Raw genomic sequence first — 25,987 nt, 5'->3', positions numbered from 1 at the left:
GGGCTGCAGTTTTCAGTCCCTCACTCTTTTTAATTTTTTTTACCCAATGAGGAAACTTTAAATGTTTTCACTTTTGAGAGCTAAACCAAACCAGTATACCATCCTATAAATGCAGAGACACTGAGGGACATTCCAAGAAAAAAACTGGTGGTGATACTTTCTGCTTAATATATAACCATCACTATGCCTGTTATAGTAACTGCCTATATTCACATTACAATACTATGTGGGAGGGTAGTAAGGATTCTCAAACTCAGCTAAACCTAACCAAATTTTAATATTTCTTGTATGGACATCTTTGAATTTTTATACTATTTGTATGCTATTATAAAAAATTCACACTGAATTTTAGGATTTATATTTAAACTGTTAAGTCATACCACCACCAATCACTTCAAAATAATGTTAAAGTAGATAGAACTTTCATGAAACACAGATGATCATCCTTATGTGTGAAACTGTATGAGGTTTGAGCAAATCAGCATTGTCTGTCGTTAGCACACTAGCAAGCCAATTGAATATTTCATAGTAGACCTCTATTTGTGTCTGTGACAAGACACATTTGTCTGAGTCTCCAAACTGGTTGGATGCAGTCCTGTCCTTTTGAATCCCATTTCTAGGAAGAGATTAAGAGGGGGAATTCCAGCTCTTAGTTCTTTTGCTACAGACTATTAATTAGAAAACTTCTGTAGAATTAAAGTAAATACCCTAGTATGGCTGAGGCCATACTAACTGAATCAATCCTTGTCCCTGGAAACTCCCATGAGAGAGACCTGCTATGAACAAAACCTACTAAAATGAGGTGGCTTAGGCAGTATGTGGGAATGTTTTGGCAAAGTAGGGAAAAATGTGCTAGTGAAGGGCTATCTGAATGTATTTTAAAATATTTATGGCCATATTTTCATATAAAATGAATTCTTGAGTCTACCCTGGTCACTCTCAAAACCCTTTTCTCAAACCCTAACCTTGAGATTAAATCTTCCAGACAATCCAGGTAAAAGATAGTAGACTTGATAGGGACACAATGAAATTTAAAATTTTAAAATCTACGAAGTTAAGCATATTTCCTCTTGAATAATATCTTTATATAAAGATCGAAATATGAAAATTGTTCTTCTATTGATAATAGAATTTCATCTGCTATCACAATTTTGTATAAAAAATATAGCTATAGTAGCAATCAAAAATAAATTGTTTGGTTGGAAATATCACCTTCAAGTTATAAATACAAAGTTTTCCTGGAGTTAAACAGAAAAGTAGCTTTGTTAAAGAAATGTAAGTTTTTATGAATAATAGGGATTACGAATATAAGGTAATGTGAAAGTGCTTTACTTTCCATTTGAATAGATTTCTACTGTTTGCCACAATTTCTGTAATACATACATAGGGATATAAACCCATTATAATCACTTGAACTTTATTTACATATTTATTTAAATTAAAAGCTAGTTTGTATCGTATTTGATTGTATGAAAACTGTCCTTACATATTTTCATTTGAGGCTCACAGTTGCAAGACCTTTAATGTTTGTGGTTAGACTATGTGGTGCATGATACGTGTCCTTCGGGTAAAGTACTATTCGTTGTCAAGTGTTTTCCAGAGTCCAACCAATAAAAGATATATCACTATTGCCTAACAAACTAAATTCTGTTTCATTTGAGCATTTGATTTCCACTAGAAAGCTCCTATGAGTCACTGTTTTAAGTAGTCATTTCAACATAAGATGTTCAAATAAGGCTGCTTCTGCTGGTTATAAATAACATCATCTTATAAAATATAAACTTACAACATTTTCTTTTTATAAGGACAATTTAGAAAAGACTTCTTGAGATTGTTTCATTACAGATGAAATAAGAATGCCAAAGCCTTTCCAAATTCAGTGAACTCCGTGTATCGAAGAAGTATTCTCTTCTGTTACTCTGTTGATCAAGCACAGCAAACACTGTGCAAGTATTTGAGCACTACCTCCTAAAACTCACCAGCTATTTTACATAACATGTGAAACAGGGCAGAAGCAAAGCACAATAAGAAAAAAAACAAGAGCTGCCATCTATGGAACAATTACATACATTGTTAATCACCTTACATTTTTATAGGAATCCTTACAACAGTCATTTGGCATATTAGATAAATGCATCTCAAATTAATTTACTGAAGTGATTTTAGGACTATAGAAAAATAAACCTTGAAACCTAGACTCAAGTATTCCTCTTTGCTTAAAAAACATTACAGGTGGGAAGTGAGAAAAAAATCGATTTCTTACAGATGACATGCAATTATTAATTGGGACTGTCTTCATAATAAGTCATCACAATTTTGTATGAAAACTAACAGAGCCCTTGATTTTTGTGAATTTGTGGTTAGACATTCAGGCTGAACATACAGGGGTAAAAGTTGATCTATGATAGTTAAATTAAAATCAAATGATACATTTTTAAACAATGCTATTGCAATGAAATTCCTTTGGTAGTACATGACACTGTGAAATATTTGCTATACTTCCATTTACATTGATAAATAAGGAGACTATGAAATAAAGATGGATGATTAATTCCAAAGTACAGTTGTGTTTCTGTTGAGTGTCAGAGGTTGTCAGGAGTTAACGTATTTTCTTAGATTAGAAGACAAATGAACTTCACCCCACTAAAGGTTGAAAGGAAATGTATTACCCTACTAGATATAGAAAGTCAGGATGTGTGAAAGGTATGTGAAAAAAAAAAAAAAAGTCTGTTTACAACATTGAAACACTTTGTTCTTAGAAAGAAGCATGACATTACTGAAAAAAAAATTTAGAAGGACACTTTAAGTTATTCCTACATGGTCATAACAGTTTAAATCTAAAAGTATTTTCAAATCAATGAGAGAGTTAGCATTTTGAAAGAATCTTGAAAAAAATTCTTAAGTTAAAAATATTCTTAATGTGATGACTTTTTTTTATTCCAAGGCAAAATTATATAGGAATATATACATTATTTTGAAAGGTATTGTTTAAAGAATTCTCTGTAAGAAAATAAAGATTCATTGAATTCCTTATCAAAAGCAAAACTGGTTTGAAACACTGGGAATCTAAGAATCTAAAAAGAACATTCATTTTTCCAAAATAGAGTCATTAACCAAATTTTATGCCCCCATACATATATACACGCATATAAATTTGACAACCAAAAAAAGCCTTTGTATCATATCAGTTACCATAAAAGGATTCTAAATTATCTTTGACCACACAAAACTGAATTGCTAGCATTTAAAGGAGAGAATTGATGGAAACTCTTTTAGTAGACTACTGTAAATACAATAAGATTTTAATTTTGATCAGAATAAATGTATTGGACGTTCAAAAAAAAAGAAATTTCAAAACCTAAATTAAATTATATCCTAGCATAAATGCAATTTTCCTTTTAAAGTATATGCAATGCAACAATTACATTTATGAAATAATTCTTAATATATAGGTATAAAAATATGAATTTATTTGAAGTGGAACCAGAAGTCAATTATTTTAAATAATTACCCAAATAAGAAAATAAAAAATGTTAAAGAGAGATCAAGAGATATAGAGGATAGAGTGAGTGGGGCAAAGGCAATATTTGGGGAATATATTGAAGAATTTCCAAGAACTATTGAAAGGCACTGTATCAGTTCTCCATGGCTACCATAACAAATTACCACAAAATTTAGTGGTTTAAAACGCAAATTTATTGTCTTATACTCTTGGAAGTCAGAAGTCTAACACTGGGGTCACTGGGATAAAATGAAAGTATTGGCAGGTGTATCCCTCTCTGGAGGCTTTAGGAGAGTATTTGTTTCCTTACCTTTTCTAGCTTCTAGAAGCTACCTGCATTCCTTGACTCATGGTCTCTTCCTCCATTTACAAAACCAGCATGAGTAAGCTGAATCGTTTTTACTTCATGTCACTCTGACCATCTCTTCTGTCTCCCTCTTCCATTTTATGAATCCTTGTGATTATACTGGGCCTGCCTAAATAATCCAGGATAATCTTTTTACCCTGAGGTCTGCGGATTGGGAACTTTAATTTCATCTACAACCTTAACTTAGAATCACAGGTTCTGGAGATTAAGACATTTAACATCTTTGGGGTGCCATTTTCTGCCTATCACAGACACCAATCCACAGATTCATGAGGCTCAATAAATCTTAAGCAGGATAATTTTTAAAACACACATACACACAAGTAGACACATCATAATTAAACTGCAGAATATCAAAGAGAGAGAGAAGATATTTAAAGGAACCAGATAGAGAGGATAGATTATTTTCAAGGAGAAAGAGAAGCAGACAACTACTAAATTATTAACAGTATCAATGAAAACTAGGAGACATTAGAATGTTGTCTTCAATGTGCTGAGAGAAAATAATTGTGAATTTAGTATTCTATATATATTCTGTAAATATGTCTTTTGAGTATAAACTTGAAATAGAGATTTTCCAGAGAAATTAAAACTGAAAATTTACAACTAAAGGACCCCTCCAAATGATATCTTTAAAAATCTGCTTCAATTAGAAAAAAAATTGACCCCAGATAAAATCTGAGATGCAAGAAGGGATGAAGAGCAAAGAAAGTACGGTGGAGAAACACACTAGCTCTTAATAATAGTGTCTTGTGGGGTTGAGCATAAAATGCACAAAAATAACATTAAAAATGTTACCACAAAGACCTTTGTGGTATAGTGAAAATTTGGATACCATAATGTTTAAGTACAAAAATTAGTTCAATAAATTATGGTGTATCAATTCAGCAGAATTCCACTAAGCCATTTTAAAATAATACTATATAAGCATGTATTTTGTATAATATGGTATATGTAAATATGCAAACATGTAAATATAGTATATTTACCATATCTTAGTAAGTAAACAGTCTGTTAAACAGCAGATGTAGATATGGTTTGAGATTTCTTGTTTAAACAATATACCTACATGTTAGCACAGAAAAGGATTAGAACAATATTCACTGAACACCTTAATAATTACTATCTCTGAGAGATGGAATATAGTTTGTTTTTGCATTTTTTTTTGCCGTTATATTTTCTCACATACTATAATGTATATGTTACTTTAAAATATGTTTTATTGTTTATAACAGTTTAGATTTACAGAAAAATTGCTAAAATAATACAAAGATTTCCCATACAGCCTGCACAGTTATTTCTACTGTTAATATCTTACATTAGTGTAGTTGATTTGTTATTATTAATAAACCAATATTAATATATTATTAACTAAAATTCATACTTTATTAGATTACCTTTGTTTTTACCTAATTCTTTTTTTCTGTTCCATCCAGGGTACATCACATTTAGTTCTCATGTATCTTTAGGCTCCTCTTGGCTGTAATAGCTCTGAGGAGAACTGGGCAGATATTTTGTAAGATACTCCTCTAGTGAATTTTTGTGATATTTTTCTCATGATTTGACTGAAGTTGTAAGTTTGGAGGAGGAAGACCACAGAGGTAAAGTGCCGTTTTCTTGATACCACATTACATCAGAGGTACATAATATCAACATGATTTATCTCTATTTACATTGACTTTGATCATCTGGCTGAGCAGTGTTGTCAGATTTCTCCATTGTAAAGTTAATTTGTTTTTTCTCCCTTTTTTTCACACTGAGCTCTTTGGAAGGAAGTGCTATGTACATCCCACACTTATGGGGTTGGGAGTTATGTTCCTCCTCCTTGAGGGTGGAGTAGCTACATAAATTATTTGAATTCCTCCGCATGGGAAATTTGTCTTTAATTTCCCATTGATTTATTTAATCACTATATCAATAAGGACTTGTGGATATTTAATTTATATTTTAGGTTATAGTCAAATCCTTCTCTGTTGCTACAATTGTTCTATCTTTAGCCACTGGGAGTTCCTTCAGTTGGCCCCGTGTTCCTTTGACATGCCCATAAATGTGTTTTGTTTGGGTTCTGATTCTGGTTTTGGTTTTTAGCATCTCCTTATTATCTGGCACTGCAAGATGCTCCCAGCTCATCTTGTACATTTTTACTCCAATCTTAGAATCAGTCACTTCTCCAAGAATCCCTGGTTTCCTTTATTGAAGAACTGTACTAGAAACCAAGATCTGGACACCAAGATTGGCTCATTTTTACAGCATCAAGTCTTTCAATCTATGAATACATATCTCTCCATTTATTTAGATCTTCTTTGACTTTTTCATCGGTTTCGCAACTTCTTCATGTAGATTCTGTTCAAATTTTGTTAGATTTATACCTATTTCATTTTGGAGGGGTTGTTGCTTTTTAATTTCAAGTTCCAGTTCTGCCCTGCTGCTGTATAGGAAGGCAATTGATTTCTGCATGTTAACCTTATATCACAAGGCCTTACTATAATTGTTTATTAGTGTAGTGAGGGTCTTTTTTGGTACATTTTTGGGGATTTTCTAGATAGATATTCATGTCATCTATAAATGGTTTTATTTCTTCCTTTTATTTGATTTTTAAATCTTATTGCACTGGTTAGAACTTCCAGTATAATGGTGAATACATGGGTGTGCTTTGTATATTTCTTATTTTCTGAGTTCTGTTATTCATCCTCAAATATTCATTTTTGAATCATTTTCATGTTGTTCTTCAATATTTTCTATTATTTAAAATTTGCTGTTTTGAAATACTGCATTATAGTTTTCATCCACTTTTTTTTTTTTTTGGCTTCATATTCTTTTTTCTATTATAGCAACTTTAAATGAAATTCGACCACGATCCTTTTCTGTGGTGCATTTTTAGGCTAATTAAGTTATGCTGTATTTTTAAGAGGGAGGATTGGGTAGAATAGCTTTTCCAGTTTCATGGCTCTAGAGGTTCCTTTTCTAGTATTTCATAAAATGACACACATGTGTCTTTATATTTTCTGAGATCTGTCTCCTCTCTATTCTCCACTTTTATCTGCATCTGCTTTTTTCTTGGCCGCATTGTCTCTGTTTTGTTCAATTTGGATTCAACTTTCAGCAGTTTCTCCTTAGTGTTGGGCTACGTTCAAGAATGGAGATCCAGTTTGTTGGTTTTGAGACTTCACAGGCCTCACGTCCCTCCAGCAGCTTCAGACCCTCCTGCTCATTCCTTCACACTTAGCTGAGCTTAGAGTCAGATGAACAACCTGCCAGTTTTGCCGCCAACCTCACATTGGTTTCCTCTGTTTTTTAGTGATTATTTGTTTGGCAGTTTTGGGGCCTTCCCATTCTGAGGGTCTTCAGATGATCTGTTGTTTTCCCACCACTCTCTCCTACACAGTTGCCGATATTAAGTTGGGTTTGCTCCTTCCTGTTCACATTGTGAGGTTTGTAGGGATTCCTTTTCACCTAGTTATGTTATAGCAATCTTCTGGGATTGTTATTTTCTACCCTAGATGCTTTACCTGTTTTTATGAGGAGATTCAGGAGGTTCACAGACTACACTGCCTCTCTAATCATCTTCCCAGAGTCTTCAATATTCATGTACTACTTGGGAGGATATGAGTAATATGTATGTATATGTAAATGTACAAATACATTTTAAACTTTTTTTCTGTATTTTTGGAGTCGGTCGAAATGCAGGTTGAAATGATTATAGATGAGTGGTCGATTCTTCCTTTTAGCTACCTTTCAAGTCGTGTTTAAAAATGGATTTCTTTTTGGCTTTCCTAGACTGAAATTAAAGTACTCACAAGTGTTATTCTACTTCCACATCTCCTCACTCACAACTTGCTGAAGAGTATCCTAAGACTTAAAATCAGAATTAAGCTTAAAATAGTGAAATTTGTAATGATTGCCCAATATTTTGAAATCAAAGTTATGGAAGGGTTAATAATCATAGTTATTACTGTATTTTTATATTCTAAAGTTCCAGTTCTATCTGTGGCTCCTTCTTATTCTACCAACTAGGGTCCAATTTAACAAACTGGTTATCAATTGTCTGAATATGGCCCACAGACATATTTTATTTAGTCTGCTCAGTATTTTAAAACAAACTAAATAGCTGCCAACACTTTAAAACCAGATTTCATATTTATGGCTGTTCTTAAAAAAATGATGCCATTAGGCTCATATTCTGGTGTCATTAGGCTCATATTCTCTCTTGGAACTTGCACCCTGATTAAAGAGGAAATGCACTCTCAGTTTTGTAATACTTTGCTTCCAGAGGCTTCTCTCATTTGCTACCTTCCAGTCCCCGTAGATAGTATGCATTTGTAACCCACGGAGTAGTATCTCTTTGAGTTCAACCTCTTATATTGGCTTAAACTACAAGTATGTGCTCATTCTTTTTAAAATCTGTTTCTACTCAGATGTCCTGCAGACTCCCCAGAATCTACATATTTTAAAACAAAACTATTTTTTCAAAACCTATTTTTCTTCCAGTATTCCCTAAATGACCTCGGTAATGTTACTGCATTGCTACAGTTGTCCAAGTCAGAGAAGCCCTTAGGGTTTTTATCTCCTCCTTCTTCCTCATTCTATCCACAGCTTTTCAGTCATGTGCAAAACTATGACACGCTTCTTTGCTTTCACTGTTCCCAAATCTTAAACTTCTTTACTGTTCTGACACCTGTACAACTCCTACTTACTTTCCAAGATGAAACAAAATTATTTAATCTCCAAAACTATGTTTTGCCTCAAGGAGCATTTAGTTGCTTCTTTCAAAGTACAAGCATCTCAAGTACATGTTGTATTTATTTACTGCTGGCTCCCCTATTAGATTAAGGATTCCTTAAGGACATCCTTAAGGATGACAGTCATTTCTGTATCACCAGTACTAACACAAAAAGTATAGAACTCGATACATGTGTCAAATAAATAAACACATAAATTTTACAAATCAATGAAAATATTGTTTCATATGATTTCACCTTCTTAAACTTTCCATGTTTCAATTTTTTGTTAAATTGACTTTTTTGCTGGTGCTTTTTTGGTGCTTACTTTGGATTAATACTAGAATCATTTTAAATTTTGCACCAAGTGACTACAAAGTTAAATGTCCATGTCAAAAGAAAATTTATTGACTTCATTATTAGAATATGAAGTGTTTTTGTTTGTTTTTGGGTTTTTTTGTGTGTTTTTTTGCTTTAAAACTTTGCTTAAAATATCTAAGGATGCCAGGTATTAACTCTGAAAAAAATGTATAATTATTTATAAAACAGATCCCATAGAAGCAACTGAACAGCTGTGGAAAGATTTGGCACATTACTTTGCCAGCCTGAATTTAATGACCTACATGTGAAGGGCTACATATCCAATTACTAATCCTCCCTCAGCTACTCTTTGCCCTGATATGGAGGCAGCTGAAAAAAGATGCCCTACTAACAGATCAGAAGTGGATCCAGACTTTTTGCTAGTGCTTAGTTAACAAAGATCTTTTAGGTTTGAGATGAGGAAGAAACAGAAGAGGGACTCACAACAGTGTTATAGCTGACATAGTGTTTCAAGTAAAATTTAAGGGCTTATGGCAAGACTGTAGTTTTGTAACTAAAGTCAAAGAAATTTCGGCTCTTTTAGAGAACCTCAAATTCTGGATTTAATTTTCTATTCATTGAAGCCTTTAAACATGTTCAAATACCTTCAAGCATCAAGGATAATTTACTTCAAAATTATTTCTATATGAGAAGCCAGTCTTCTATTCAAAGATGCAAACCTCATTTTTATCCTCAAATTCTGCAATAATCAGCTATTAGAAGTAGAGGGAAAAAAACTAAATAGAAAACGACAATCTATGGGATTGTGTTTCATTTCTCTCTCAGTTGACATGGTCTATATATAGCAAAAAGATTATATAAGGTCAAGTATTATAAACAATGAAATGTCATCTGATGTTCTGCAAAACAGCATAGGAAAAATAGCTCAAGGAATGAATAAAGAGTAAAGTTATGGCTGTTTTACTTCAGCCATAAAAAAGCCTTACAGATTCTAAATTTAAATGCATTTTATTGTGAATCTGACTCACTTTTCGAATTTAATTTTCTACTTGAGCTATGTAAAATCATGTGATATGGTAATTTGCTGTATAAATTAAAAATAATATAGGCAAGAGATGCGTTTCATTTTGAACACAGACAAATTACAAGCCTTTCTGAGTTATTTTGCATTTTTAATGGTGGGACTATCTTAATTCCTCCACCCAATACTTACAAGAATATATGAATGAATAAATACACGTCTGCAGGTACACACTTACTTCCTGAACGTGAAAAAACAGACATCACTGTAACTACCTCCCACTCCCAAAACCCTAACTCCACACCCCGCCCCGCATAAACCCCTCCCCTTTCTCCCATTGCGGGTTCTAAATTGGCGCAGTTCGATGACGTAAGACGCAACCGCCGTAGCCTCCACTGTGTAACTACCGCCCCTGCCTCTGGGAATTGAAGTTTCTGTGGAAGGAAGCGTGAGCGGTAACCAGGCCAACCTAGAAAGGCTTTCTTTCTGAGATTTCACTTCCCTATCAACTCCTCATCTCGGTAAGTGTCCTGCACTGGCTGGCGCTCCCCCGCACTATGATATTATTTGGGCACAAAGGGGTGCGTGCCATGCAGCCCCCGACTACCAACAAGGGCTTCCGGGGTAGAGGGGAGCAGTGGTGTGGAAGTGGTTGCCTGCGGCGCTGTTGCCGAAGGAAATGACGTCGTTGATAGGCGCCTCCCGCGGCCTACCCAGCTGCTTCCTGGTTCGCCAGCAGCAGCTTAATCCCGCCTCTGAAATGCGTTCGCTGGCTGGGAGCGTAGAAGGGAGAGTGGGCGAGGCTCCGCCCCTGTGGTTGTGAGCTCTTCGTCGGCGTGTGTTTTGGGGTTGCCATCGGCCCGTAGTATATTAAAAGTGAGTTTGCAAAGAATGAGAGGGAAATCTGTACTCTAAAGGGCCGGAAAGCGTGTTATGACCCTGCCACTTCGTGGCCAGAGACCGTGGGCGTTACCTCTTTAAAGGTGCCTTACCTCATTTTTCCTGCGAAGGGCTGACGTGACTGAACCCTCTGAAATGTAGAAAGCCCGAGGGGAAATTGCTGCAGGTGCTGTGAGCTGAGGACAGTTTTAAAAAGATCGAAGTGTTACTTGATTTCACTGAACTACTTTAAATTTTGGGAATTTTTCTAGCGATATAAAGAGGATGGCGACACCTTACTTGTCACTTTCTGAATCTCCTCTGCCCCTTGCATTCCCAACCCTCTGCTCAAAAGGCTTGACAACTGAAGTGAACAAAGGGCTTTTCGCTGCTCCACGTTTAGCCAGCATGTCTTTAAAAAGGGCATTCCTGACCAGGCGCGGTGACTCACGCCTGTAATCCCCGCACTTTGGGAGGGTAAGGCGTGTTGTAGATCACCTGAGGTCAGGAGTTCGGGACCAGCCTGACCAACATGGTGAAACCCCGTCTCTACTAAAAATACATAATTAGCCGGGCGTGGTGGCGCATGCCAGTAATCCTAGCTAAGGAATCTGAGGCAGGAAAACTGTTTGAACCCGGAAGGCAGAGGTTGCAATGAGCCGAGATTTTGCCACTGCACTCCAGCCTGGGCGACCTAGCGAGACTGGGTCTCAAAAAAAAAAAAAAGAAAAAAAAAAAAAAGACATTCTTTTGCTATTGCTGTCAAGTCATTAATTCTAATCTGCATTATTCCCACATTCGTTGAGATTTTTCTGAAAGGGAGACCGTCATAAATTATGACGAATATTTATTTTATCCCAATCCATAAATTAATGCCGTTTTAAAAAACTTTTTTATTTCTTTTGGTGCTCATTGATTTAGGATGTATCCTCCTTGCCTTAAGCTGTGCTAAGATATGTAAATACAATGTAAGATAGTTTGTAAGCCCACCTGATAACCTATATCTGCAGATGAACCCTACAGATTTTTAAAATTTTATGCAAAAGTAAAATTTCTCTCTCTCACACACACACACACATATAGGAGGCGAAGTCTTGCTCTGTTGCCGTAGCTGGAGTGCAGTGATGCGATCTTGGCTCACTGAAACCTCTGCCTCCCAGGTTCAAGGGATTCTTCTGCCTCAGCCTCCCGAGTAGCTGGGATTACAGGCGTCCACCACCACGCTTGGCTAATTTTTGTATTTTTAGTAGAGACGAGATTTCGCCATGTTGGTTTCGAACTCCTGACCTCAGGTGATCCGCCCACCTCGACCTCCCAAAGTGTTGGGATTACACGCATGAGCCACTGCGCCCGACCTCACACAAATATTTTTATAGTTACTGTAAAATACATTCTTGAACATTTGTTGAACTTGGTTGAATGAATGAAAATGTACGGTGAGCATCACTGCATGTGAAAAAGGAATGAACAACTGCCACAGAATTTTATAAATTATTGCCCAAACTAAAACGATTAGAAAGCAAGTATACCTAATAAAATGCTATGTTTTGCTTAACATTCAATCTGAACACGCTGGTACATAGTGCAGTGTAGATATACATTATACTTATTGTATAGTGTAGACAGTGCGAGTTGGTAGATATCTTTGTAAAGTATACTATAAGGAATAATTTATAAGATATCAAGCTGGCATCATTTTTGTTGCATTCCATTTGTCTCAGTGCACCTGGCTTGTTTAAAGCCTAAAAACTTCACTTAGTACAGTGTGTTTTCTTAATTAGGAATAGTTTTTAAAAAGATGATGGTGATGATGATGGTGATGATGAAGATGAAGATGTTGACCAGCTCATCACCTTTCCTTGTATTTGGGAGACTGAAACATTGCTATACTATGACAGATCAAATTAAATTTAACTGCAGACTTCTTGGATAGGAAAGCAAATGCTCCCCCTGGTGTACATAAACTGTAAAACATTAATTGCTTTTTAAAAAGTCTTCACGTAGGCCGGGCCTGGTGGTTTTTGTCTGTAATCCCAGCACTTCAGGAGGCCGAGGCGGGCGGATCACGAGGTCAGGAGTTGGAGACCAGCCTGACCAACGTGGTTAAACCCCCTTCTCTACTAAAAATACAAAAATTAGCCAGGCATGTTGTCGCGCGCCTGGAATCCCAGCTACTCAGAAGGCTGAGGCAGTGGAATCGCCTGAACCCGGGAGGCGGAAGTTGCAGTGAGCCGAGATCAGGCCACTGCACTCCAGGGTCAGGAGTTCGAGACCAGCCTGACCAACGTGGTGAAACCCCTTCTGTACTAGAAATACAAAAATTAGTCACGCATGGTGGCGCGCCCTTGGAATCCCAGCTAGTCAGAAGGCTGAGGCGGTGGAATCACCTGAACCCGGGAGGCGGAAGTTGCAGTGAGCCGAGATAGGGCCACTGCACTCCAGCCTGGGCCGCAGAGCAAGACTCTGTCTCAAAAAAAAAAAAAAAAAAAAAATCTTCACATAGAAGTAATCAACATGTGCAGTTTTTGAATAAAATAGAGAATTAACTGAAAATAATGCCACTGATAAACAGAAATGTGCTCTCTTGGAATATTATTATTTCGTGAAGAGAGCAGTTTGTTTTCTGTGAATTTTAATTGTGCTTTTAAGTTTCCTCCACCCGGTATTGTTTTGGATGCCTGCATTGCTGAATTTTATTTAATGTATTGTGTATTGAAAGAAAGGAAAATAAAAGTGATCCAGGGAATCAAAATATATATTTAAAAAATTTTTTTCCATGTAGTCTTTTTAGGCTTATTCAGTTTCTCTACCTCCAGTTTCTTAAATTGAGTGCTTACCTTACTTTCTAGCTTAAAAAAAAAAAAAAAAAAAAAAAAAAAGAGTGCTTTCAAGGCTATATGTTTATCTCTAATTACCTTGTTTTCCTTTATCTCTCTCATTCTGTTATCCAAGTCTTTACTGCTCCTCCATATTGTTTTTCTGTTCGATTTTTGTCTGCATCCTGAGTCAGATTGTCAGGATGTCTTCTAAGTCATCAGTTACTTCTTGGGACTCCAGGTAATCTGGAGTTTGTCTCTTCTATTGAAGTTTTTATGTCTTCATTTCCTAGTTTTCAAATTGTTCTTTTTCTCAGATTCTTGTTTTACTTTTTAGTAAAGCCTGCTTTTATATCACAATTTTCTGTTTTGTTCTTATAGTTATTATTCCCTTATGACCTCTCTGAAATGTTTCAGCCAAATTTATTTTAAAGTCATTTTCAGATTGCCCTATTTTTAATTTGTATCAAGTGAATTTATTTCCTGGTTATTGATTTCAGTTTTAAAAATCAGTTCTGTCTTTTCATAGTCTCCCTCATTCTACAGCATTAAAGAAGACTATAGAAAAAATGCTTTTCATCTCTTTTTAAAATTTTTTGTTTTATTAAAAACATTTTCATTACATAACTTTAGAAAATGTAGAAAACCATGGGTAAGAATTAAACTTGTGTGTGTGTATACCTTTTTAAAAAAGTTGGTCGTAACGTATATATTGTTTTATTTGGTTTTATTTAACGTATAACCGTTTCCCCTTACTAAGTAATTTTGGATATATACGTTTTACTGGCTGCTTAGTATTCCTTGCCCATGTTATAGATTAACCATAATTGTTTAGTTTCTTTTCACTGACATTCAGGAAGTTTCTAACTTTTTACTGTTTTTTAACACTGCATTCATTGCATGTACTCTTGTGCACATTTTTGTGTGCATGTCTGATTTATTTACAGAAATTTAAGGAAATAAATTACTGGGTCAAAGGGTGTCTAAATAGAGATTTTAAAGCTCTTAAAACATGTATGTCTTGCCTTCTGGAAAAATTGTACCATGACCACTAATAGTATATGAAACACCCCATTTCTTTAGACCTTTGCTAGCATTGCTGATGAATGATATTTAATTTATATTAAATGGTATTTAAATGATAGTTACCAATAAATGACATTTATTTGTCTAAAGTTTTATTTCTATTTATTGTATGGTTTAACTTTAATCATATTGATTGAGTTTTTTAACTTTTTTGTGCTTGTAAATTATCTGTTCATGTCAAAAGTTGTTTTTCAGAGGCACCAAATAATGTCATCTGAAATGTTGCCAGCATTTATTGAAACGTCTAATGTTGACAAAAAGCAAGGCATAAATGAACATCAAGAGGAAAGCCAGAAGCCAAGATTAGGTGAAGGGTGTGAACCAATATCTAAACGACAAATGAAAAAACTAATAAAACAGAAACAATGGGAAGAGCAACGGGAACTCCGCAAGTATGTGTTTCAAATGTATATGCTCTCTTCCTATTTAGAAATATGGAATGTTAGACCTTGCATAGCCCTTTGGCATATTTTTGTTACTTAAACTTCATTTACTAGTTTTAGACAAAAGCAGAAGGAAAAACGCAAGAGAAAAAAATTGAAGCTAAAAATGTATATTGTTAGCTAACACTGTCAACTGGCTGTTAAGACTATTTTTTAACATTATTATTGGGGTATCTTTTAGCACTGTTGATGATCTTGCACTCAACACTTTTTCTCATGCAGAACCTTATTATGAGTAGCAGCACAATTTTTGAAACAACTGACTTAGATAAGGGATATAATTAGTGTCCACGTGCTAGTTATGGAATAAAAACAGCCAACTCAGAAAGATCAAGTTTTGGCCTAACATTGATTTTGCCACAAGAACCATTGCAGGTTTTGGTGAAAGCAATTAGTCTAAATTTGTTACTATGATAAATGCCAAAGTTTGTGGAGAGAAAATAAACTATAGTTGGTATAAATTAGAGCAAAAGTATGTAATTTTTTTAATGAACAATTTTATTTTGCTTTTTTCCATACCTTATAAATGTGGCTTAAAAATCATCTAGGTGAATTATGAAAGTAAAATTCAATACAACTCAAACTCAGTATTTAGAGGGTTTTCTTAGGGATAATATGATACCAATAACAAATGAAGCTCTTCAGGCGGTATAGTTAGGATTTAGACAGAAAGCTTTAGATCATTTTTGGAAGCTTATTTCCTTCCTATCTGAAGCTTTTAGATGTACTGTATAAAACTGCTAATACTTGACCATTTTTGAATGGTCACAGAAGTGACAATTTCATATGGCTTAACTTGATGGTTTTTAGAAGTAATTGTTTATATAGAAGAGTTGTGAATAACTGAATACACAATAACAGAATGTTATTTCAATTACTAATTTTAGACAAAAGCGGAAAGAAAAACGCAAGAGGAAAAAATTGGAGCGACAATGTCAAATGGAATCAAACTCAGATGGAAATGACAGGAAACGTGTTCGAAGAGATGTTGTTCATAGCACCCTTCGCCTTATTATTGACTGTAGTTTTGATGACTTGATGGTATTAAAGGTATCATGAATCATTGTCAGAAAAATCTTGTATATGAATTAGATCAAATCATTTTTGTTTTAATATGTAATATCCCTTTTATATAAATTTGTGTATTGAAATGAATCTTAAGTTTTTCAAAATTTATTTCCCCTAAGTTAAATTAGCTAGCAAATTGCATTGATATAATAAATATGTATATTTATATGTGTGTGTGTCAGTATGTGTGCAGACAGGAAAGAGAGACAAACACACACACTTCACAATCTAGATGACAGAACTAAATTAACCACTTATTAATCATAAAGATCTGCGGGGTTTTACCAGTGTTGTTGGTAAAACATGAAAATAGTAATATGACTCTGAAAGTCTTTTGTTGTTGTTGTCTCTTAAGAGAGTAACTGTTTTCATGAACTAGCATTTTAAATAAATACAAAATATGTAATAATGGGTCACTTACAGAGCATTAACTTACAGTAATTTTGTTAATGTAAGGAAATCAAATAACATTTATCAGAATGCATTTGTATTTAAGAAGAAAAATTGTATGTATATAGTCATCCCTTCTGCCTATTCCATTCCTTTAAGATTGTGGAATGGCCATAGACAATTTTAATAACTTTGCTTTAAAAATTGACTCTGTAATAGGACATTAAGAAACTTCATAAGCAGATTCAACGATGTTACGCAGAAAACCGACGGGCACTGCATCCTGTGCAGGTATGTGTGAAGATTTTAAAGCAGACTCTAGTTTTCTTTTATATCTTTTGTGGCAAAAGACATAGATAATTCCTATAGTCTTTGCAGGAGTCTTACAGATAATCTTTTTTAATGCCTATTTGAAAAATGTTTTCTTTTTTGACAAAAATAAAGCAAAATATTTTAAACATCTTTTAATATGTTATCTTAGACACACTGTTTCCAGTAATCATCAGTCTTACACAAATTGGACTTTTCATTGCCTGTAGTTGAATATCTTCTTTATGGGACGTACATATATTTTTATACCAGTTTCTCAGTTTACAATTACTTCCAGTGTGGGAGAGAGATTGGATGGAGAGGCAGAAGCTGTGGCTGCCACCGCTTGATACATGCTGTGGTATCTGTTGTATAGGTTTTGTCTACTTAAAGGTTTTTAGTTTTCTTTTGAGTCACTGAGAGTTTTGTCAAGTCTTTTTTAAGCTGAGATGAGGGAGTGATTTGGGAGACTATTTGGCTACTGTTAAGAATAACATCTTTCTGTTGGAATTCTAGGTGACCTAAAAATTAATACTGGCTCACTGATGTTAAGAACCAGGAACTGTTAATATATTTTGGTTAGATATTTTGTTTTTACCAAGTAATAGTAATTTTAAATTTTTGTATTTTGTACTTTTTGTTTTATAGTTTCATATCACACTTCTGTGATAGTCCTTTTATCCCCATTTTTATCTGTAGTAGACCCCTTCTCACCTATGATTCAAACTTAAATAGGTATCGGGGTTTAGAATCAAAGAAAAATTATGAAGACTTTGTATTGTTTAAAAAAAAAAGAGGACTGGGAACTTGACATGGAAGCAGGGAATTTGCAGACAAGTGATGATTAAGGTATAGCCATGTTATAACTACTTGGAATGAAAATGTAAATGGGATACTGCAGCTACTGGGTTATGAAGCATGCACACGAAACATACTATTTCTGCCCCAGTTTATTGTATGTTCAAAGCATGTCACAAATTTTTTTTTCTGGATAAATGAGAATAAATATATTTTGTGTTTCATTGATCATCAGATGAGTAGATGAGAGAAATAAAACATTAGACTTAAATGGTCATATGTTCTCTCTATACCTACAAATCTCTTATCAGATTTACTTGACAAGCCATGGAGGCCAGCTGAAAAAGAACATGGATGAAAATGACAAAGGATGGGTCAACTGGAAGGTAATTAAAACAGATAAACTCTCACATAATTCCAAGTATTTTTATGTTTCTAAAGGTCTACATTTTGTACCTAAACTCTATATAATGCTACTTAATGCAACAATCTCCAGATGCAATCTCTGAACCTAAGTCTAAGATTACAAATCAGAGATGCTGAAGAAGGGAGTGAGATATCTGGTAGCTTGTATTTGTTCTCATTAAATCTTACCTATTTTATGGTCAACTTTTAAAACATATTTTTAAAAAGAAATAATTTTAAGGGCCTTTATATAATTTCTCCCTGGCATACTAGCTATACATTATATATTACCTATAAAAATGAAGTCTCTCTAAATTTTGGAAGTGTGCCTGCATTCTGTTTCTTCTTACCCTGTGCTGGCCACTAACTGCATGTGGCTATTGAACTTGAAATATGACAGTCTGAATTGTGAATTGAGATGTGCTATGAATGTGAAATACATACAGGATTTCAAAGACTCAGTACCACAGAAGAGAGAGGAAGAATGTGAATATCTCCTAGATAATTTTTGAAATATTTATTATATGTTCAAATGATAAAATTTTGGGTATACTGTGTTAATAAAATAAATTGTTAAAATTAATTTCACCTATTTTCATTTTTAAAAATGCGGATACTAGAATATTTAAAATTGCGTATGTGGCCTCACAATTTTTTCTATTGGACCAAATTGTTCTCAGTCATTGGTAAAGGTGACTAAATAGATTGGCTTTGGTACCAGTCCCTGAGGAACTTGATCCTATTTAGAGAAGTACTGGGTTATCCCTATACCTTTTTTCTTTCTCAAAGTCAGTTCTCTCAGTGACACATTTTCCCTTTCACACTCACTAATTCCATAACGAAGGCATTTATTTTATTAATAGCCTATGATATGAAACATTTTCAAAGGCTTTTAAGTACAATATATTTATCAAATCCTACATTTGTACCTGGTTTTCCAAGAAGTGGTGTAATAAATTAAAAGACGCATGTTTTTAGTTATTTTGCAACTTATTAAATTTATCATTTATACCATCAGCTTTCCAGAGAGACTTGAGATTAATTGGTCTGTAATTAATCAGGTTCTTCTTGGGGCCTTTATTAAATTTATAATATAACATTTTCCAGAAAAGTGGCTATTTATTAATTATACATTTTAGGAGAGAGTTCTTTTGCTTCATTCTTGGTTTCATTAAAAATTATGGATAAATGTCATCTGAGCCTGGTAATACATCTTTTATGCAATCAATGTGGCTTACAAAATTATGACTGCCAGCTGTTGTACAATTTTGTACCTGTGACCTGACAATTTTGGTGAAGAAGTTTTCAAATGTGTGTCTCTTTGTAGAAACAGATACATGGATTTTGAGACGTAGTCTCTTGTACTGTCACCCAGGCTGGAGTGCAATGGCACGATCTCGGCTCACTGCAACCTCTGCCTCCCGGATTCAAACAATTCCCCATCCTCAGCCTCCTGAGTAGCTGGGATTACAGGCACCTGTCACCATGCCCAGCTAATTTTTATATTTTTAGTAGAGACGGAGTTTCACCATGTTGACCAGGCTGGTCTCGAACTCCTGACCTTGTGATCCACCTACCTCTGCCTTCCAAAGTGCTGGGATTACAGGCATGAGCCACCGCTCCTGGCCAGCTATTTCCCTTTCATGATTCATATAGATGGACAGGAAGTAATTGGAGAAGGCATTCTTTGGTCGTAGAACAATGTAAGCAAATATGTGGCAGTAAAAATGCATTTGTTTTGTTGGAACCGGAAATAAAGCTGGCAAAGTAGATTAGTGCTATATTCAGGAAAGAGTTTCTAAATTAAGGAGTTTAGATTTTATCCCACAGAAAAAGATAAAACGTTAAAAGTAGTGTTTTTAGAGCCTGCTATCAGTGTGTGGAAGTAGGTTGGAGGGGTTTAAGGCCAACAACGAGGAAACAAAATTAAGAGGCTATTTAAATGATCAAAATGTGAGATTATAAGAAATTGATGTAGTAAATTCAAAATAATGCATTGTAATTATATTCTTTCAAACTTTGTTTCATATGTTTTTGACTGGATTTGTTTTGGGAAAATAGAATAATCATTTTTAGCCAACTTTCATAAGGTCCTATTAATTAGTAATCTCTTTCCCCATTGTCTTAAAGGATATCCATATCAAACCAGAGCACTATAGTGAACTCATAAAAAAAGAAGACCTGATTTATCTTACATCAGATTCACCTAATATACTGAAGGAATTAGATGAATCAAAGGCCTATGTGATTGGAGGATTAGTAGATCACAACCATCACAAGGTACTATTAAATTTTTATTTTTGCTTTTGCTTGTACTTAAAATTGATACATCACCATTTCCTGAAAGTAACAATAATACTAACAATAGCTGATGTTTATTGAGTGCCTACTATACGTCAGTCACTTTTTGAGCTAAACAAAGTATTTCACATATATTAGCTTGCTTAATCTTCACTACAACCCAGTGAGATTAGTGCTATTATTATCTCCATTCCACAGGTAAGGAATTCACAGCACAGAGAAATTAAGTCTAAAATCAACAGTAGTAGATGACAGCAGCTATTTGAAACCAGGCCGATTGCTCTGGAGTCCATCCACATGCTTAAATGCTGTGCTTTATTGATAGAAGAATCTGCTGCTAATCAGTTGCTAAGCCGTTAGAACTTAACTAGTTTTTAAATATGTTATTTTCATGGGATGTTTTTTCTATTCTCTTTCATTTGTACTTTTCTCTCTTCCCATCCATACCTTTATTTGGATGAAAAATTACAGAAAAGCACTTTCTAAAAGAAAATGTCATTTTGTACTTCGCCAGTTACATTGCAGCATGCAAAATTCTTCATATCTGCTTGTCCAGTATGTTAGCTCTGTGGCTGTTGAGCACTTGAAATGTGTGCAGTATGACTGAAGAACTGAATTTTTAAAATTGTAATTAATTTAAATTTAAGTAGTCACACATGGCTACCAATTGGACAGTTGCAGCTCTATTGCATCATAGGGAATTTTATCAGAATGATCTTTAGCCTTTTTATTTTTTTCTTTGTGGAAAAATTCTATTTTGTTATTTATATAGAACCACATTCTTTCTCATGTTTATGTTTCTCTGAACTAAAACAATTTTGTTTTCAAAAGCACCTGCTTCAATCTATTATTATTTGCGCCCCCCAAGTATACAAACCATCAGTTGAGAAATTGAGCTTTTCTTTCTTCTGTACTCTGTTTTTTGACCATTTCAGTTCTGGTTAGACATAAGCTTCAAAGATTTTAATTTTGAGAAGAGATGAAATTCATATTCTGTATTTTTTTAATTGACAGGGAAAAATAAAACTTATAGTCAGTTATTTAAAATTTCTCAATTCAAGTTTTCATTTAACTTGTCTTTGCCATTTGTGCAAAGTAGTGTTATTGGAAATTTTATTTTATTTTTTTACATTTATGGGAATAATGATGGTGATTCTATAGGAATTCAGTTTAAGTATAGTCGTATGTTGCTTAACAATGGGAATATGTTCTGAGAATTACATCATTAAGCGATATCAATATTATAGAGTGTACTTACAGACGGTACTTACTAGACGGTATAGCCTACTACACATAGGCTGTATGGCATAGCCTATTGCTCCTAGACTACAAATCTATACAGAATGTTACTGTACTGAATAGTGTAGACAACTGTAACATAATGGTCTTTGTGTTTCTAAACATATTTAAACATAGATGATATAAAAGATTTTAAAAATACAGGTTATACGTGGTATACATGTGTAGAGCACTTACCATGAGCGCTGCTTACACAACTACACGTTGCTCTAGGTGAGTCAGTAAGTGAGTGGCAAATAAATGTGAAGACCTGGATATTACTGTACACTACTGTAGACTTTATAAATACTGTACACTTACCCTACACTAAATTTATTTAAAAATTTTTCTTCAATAATGAATTAACCTTAGCTTACTGTAACATTTTTACTTTATAAACTTAATTTTTTAAACTTTTGGACTCTTTTGTAATAACATTTAGCTTAAAGCATAAACACATTATACAGCTGTACAAAAATATTTTCTTCATATATCCGTATTCCATAGGCCTTATTCTATTCTTAATTTTTTAACTTTTTAAAATTAAAAAAAAAAATCCTCTATTTTTTAACTTTCTAAACTTTTTTGTTAAAAACTAAGACACAAACACACACATTAGCCTAGGCCTACATAGAGTCAGGATCATCAAAATCACTGTCTTCTACTTCTACATCTTGGTCCACTGGAAAGTCTTTAGGGGTAATGACATGCATGGAGCTGTGATAACAGTGCCTTCTTCTGGAATGCCTCCTGAAGGACCTGCCTGAGGCTGTTTTATATGTAATTATTTTTTTTTTAGGAGTAGGAGGAGTACACTCTAACGATAAAAAGTATAGTAAATACGTAACAGGTAACAATTATTTATTATCATTGTCAGGTATTATGTACTGTACATAATTGTATGTGCTGTACTTTTATGTGACTAGCAGAAGGTTTGTTTCTGCCAGCATGAGCACAAACACTTGAGTCATGCGTTACAGTGTGATGTTCCAACAGCTCCAAAGTCACTAGGTGACAGGAATGTTTTAGCTCCATTATAATCTCATGCCACTACCACTGTAAATGAAATCTGTCGTTGCCTGAGACTTTGTTATGCAGTGCAGGACTGTATTTTAAACTGAGATAAAGGCAGGGTAGAATGGGGAAAAGTTATTTGAGTCAGGAGATATGTGAGCCAGATTTTTCTTGTGGTTCTGCTGCTGAGGAGCTTTTTAACTGGGCAGGAAGCATGTCTTTGGTTTCCTCATTTGTAACTTGAGGAGCTTAAAACAAATGCTCTGCACATTGACTATACTTATTTTCAAGAGAATGTTTCCAAATGAGCAGTAAAACACACACATACCCCCCATTCAGGTAGTCTCTGAACTATAAATCTTACCTAAAAATTATTTATACTATTACAGAAACTTTAAATAATTTAATGTTCTTGTCGAAGTCATCGTGTCTTTGTTTTAGGGACTCACATATAAACAAGCATCAGATTATGGAATCAATCATGCACAGCTCCCGCTTGGAAATTTTGTGAAGATGAATAGTCGAAAAGTTTTGGCAGTTAATCATGGTAAGCTATAAGGGATAAACTGAAAATACACCTGAGCGAACATTGTGAGAAAGAATATTGCATTTAGTATTTGAACAGGTAGAAAGTATTACACTTTCCTGGAGACAAAATTGTAAAACGTAATCATTTATAATTTGCTTAAGTAACAGAATGCATATTAGAAAATTTTGAAAATGTACGAAAGTGTTAAAAAATTAGCTATGTCTTACTGCACAGAAATACTTGGTATTAACCTTTTGGTGTTGACTTCTAGTTCTTTTCCTATGTATATATATTATTATTTATTACACAATTGGATTTTTAGTATATTATGTACAATGTTATAAATCTGGGATATTTTCTCTCCTTTATGACTTTATTTTTTCATGTCATTGAATTATTGTTAATGGTAGCCAGGCACAGTGGCTCACGCCTGTAATCCTAATCCTAGCACTTTGGGAGACCGAGGCAGGCAGATCGCTTAAGCCCAGGAGTTCGAAAACAGCCTGGGCAACGTGAGGAAACTTCATCTCTACAAAAAATACAAAAATTAGCTGGGCGTGATGGTGGGTACTTGTAGTCCTAGCTATTCAGGAGGACAACATGGGAGGATCACCTGAGCTCAGGAGGTGGAGGCTGCAGTGAGCCATGGTTGTGCCACTGCACTCCAATTTGGGTGACAGAGTGAGACCTTGTCTCAAATAAATTAATTAATTTAAAAACTTGTTGTTAATAGCTATGTAATAGTCCATCATTTGAATATACAATAATTTAACCATTCTGCTATGGTTGAATTGTGTTTTTTTCTTTTTGCTGTTGCAAATAACATGTCCATTCTTGTACCTGTCTTTGCCTTGACTTTGCTTTAAAAAAAATTTTAAGCCGAGTTTTTAGTCAATACACAACTACTTATTAAACTTCTTATACACTAAATACTTTCTATGTAGCAGGTTCTAGGGAGTTATAAAAATGAAATTATTGATTCAACAAATGAATTGCCTCTAAAACCTTTGATATATAGTGGAAATTACTTTTTCCACAAAGTAATTCAGGTTTGCCCTTCAGCAGTATGCTGATGTGAGTAGCCTGGAGACAATATTGATACTGTTTACTACAACCAATGGGAAAAGAAAAACAAAATAAAAAAAGCAGGCAAGGAGCTCCTAGCATGAGTGGCTCTTTACAGGAAACATGAAGAAAGTTAAATGAATGCTAACTAGGTTGTTAGCATGTAAAGGATAAAGACGTGAAGGGGCTAAAAAAGAGTAGGAGATAAACTGAAAAGGTCTTTATTGATTATAATTGACATGGGATACTGGTAAATTTCTGAGTGCTTAAGAACTGAACTGAGAAAAAGCTAGATAAGAGGTAACAGGCTTGAGTACCTTGGGGCAAATTGGGCTTGACAGACAATAGAAAGAAGAGATAAGAAAAAAGTAGTTATTAGGAAAAACTAGCACTCTTAACACAAAGACAATGTATTTTAAAAGACATTGTGCAGCATTGTGATGAACTTGGCTAAGAAATGTATGGAGTTTGTCTTTATTGCAGTGTTTGAGATTATTCTGGAATACCTGGAAACAAGAGACTGGCAAGAAGCATTTTTTACTATCTTGCCCCAGCGGAAAGGAGCTGTTCCCACAGACAAAACCTGTGAAAGTGCTTCTCATGACAGTCAGTCTGTCAGGATGGAGAAGTGTGGATCGGACAGTGATTCCAGTGAGGAGGAAGATAGCAGAAATGAACTAGATTCACCACGTGAAGAAAAGCAGGATAAGGAAAATCACACTGAATCTACAGGGAACTCTCTACCACACTAATGTTACCTGGTTTCCTTTTAGTTTAAGGAAAAATTAGGAGAAAGCGAGGTGCTGTATAGAATATTGAAATTGGAAGAACATTTTATTTTCTGTTATTTCTGTTGTGAATTTTAAAAACTTTTTTCTGGACCTAAATAATAATTAAAAAGCCCTTTAAACTTTGTAAGAAAATATTTTTGATTTAGAATAAGAAGATTTAAATGTGTATTTTTTTTGTTTCTTTTTAAAGCCTCAAATAGTGGTTTCTAGATAATTTTACTTTATTAATATATTTTCATATTCTTTAGAATGTGCCTTCTGACCTTTCAGTTTTTTAATTTTATAGTCACATCAACATCTTTATGATCTATTGCCTACGTATCTGTGAGGGCACATATTCATAAATATACTGTCAATCTATCAGAATGTTGTATATGGTAGGTTACCCTCTCTTTGTAGCTTTTATGTTTAACTTAGTTACTTGAAAGAAATTTAGTAATTTTAGGAAGAAGTATTAGTTTGATAGACTTAGTTCATTTCTTTTGGACTATGGAGCACATATCTGTTCCTTCTTTGTGATGCCTTTTTATGGTTCTGAAGTAATTACTGAAGAGTTGAGAATCTCTTTAATGCATTTTCTTAATTCTTACAATGGTGATAAGTTACTTCAATTATAAAATTGAATTTTGCAGACTAAATTATTTTGTAAGGCTGTTGCTGTTGAAAGATCAAGTTTGTCTTTACCTGCATTTAAAATGGAACAGTTTTTAGCAGCTGTGGGTTTTTTTTCCATTTTTTTAAATTTGTTGGCTCTTAAAATGAATAAAGTTTATATGTGCTTCTGCCTCCTCTCCTATAAGAATATGCATACTAATGTATGTTTCTATAAATCAAATACACATGTGAAAATATGCATGTAAATATATATTTACATCTGTCCTCATCA

At 34.2% G+C, this 25,987-nt stretch overlaps 1 protein-coding gene across 3 annotated transcripts; it reads left to right on the top strand.

Annotated features, from left to right (window-relative positions):
- The first annotated feature begins 10,305 nt into the window (after window positions 1–10,305).
- On the top strand, window positions 10,306–25,987 carry TRMT10A (tRNA methyltransferase 10A). 3 transcript variants are annotated; one of them, XM_025385791.1, is made up of 8 exons: window positions 10,306–10,450; window positions 14,895–15,102; window positions 16,041–16,203; window positions 16,831–16,902; window positions 18,030–18,104; window positions 20,254–20,403; window positions 23,158–23,263; window positions 24,794–25,987. In XM_025385791.1, exons 2-8 carry the CDS (start codon window positions 14,918–14,920, stop codon window positions 25,060–25,062), a joined length of 1,020 nt encoding a protein of 339 aa, XP_025241576.1. In that variant the 5' UTR covers window positions 10,306–10,450; window positions 14,895–14,917; the 3' UTR covers window positions 25,063–25,987. The 3 variants fall into 3 exon arrangements, with proteins under 3 accessions (XP_025241576.1, XP_025241577.1, XP_025241578.1); XM_025385792.1 differs by having other exon boundaries at window positions 10,342–10,450; window positions 14,906–15,102; XM_025385793.1 differs by lacking the exon at window positions 10,306–10,450 and adding an exon at window positions 10,639–10,805.

The sequence above is a fragment of the Theropithecus gelada genome, chromosome 5 (assembly GCF_003255815.1).
Source record: "Theropithecus gelada isolate Dixy chromosome 5, Tgel_1.0, whole genome shotgun sequence".
NCBI lineage: Eukaryota > Metazoa > Chordata > Mammalia > Primates > Cercopithecidae > Theropithecus > Theropithecus gelada.
Note: the sequence above shows the minus strand (reverse complement) of the source record. Positions and strands in the feature narration are given on the sequence as shown.

Excerpts from the sequence above, each read along its gene's own strand:
- TRMT10A (XM_025385791.1), top strand. The coding sequence starts at position 14,918 with ATGTCATCTGAAATGTTGCCAGCATTTATTGAAACGTCTAATGTTGAC. Across the intron at positions 16,903-18,029 it reads GGGCACTGCATCCTGTGCAG|ATTTACTTGACAAGCCATGG; the intron begins GTATGTGTGAAG and ends ATCTCTTATCAG. Across the intron at positions 18,105-20,253 it reads AAGGATGGGTCAACTGGAAG|GATATCCATATCAAACCAGA; the intron begins GTAATTAAAACA and ends ATTGTCTTAAAG.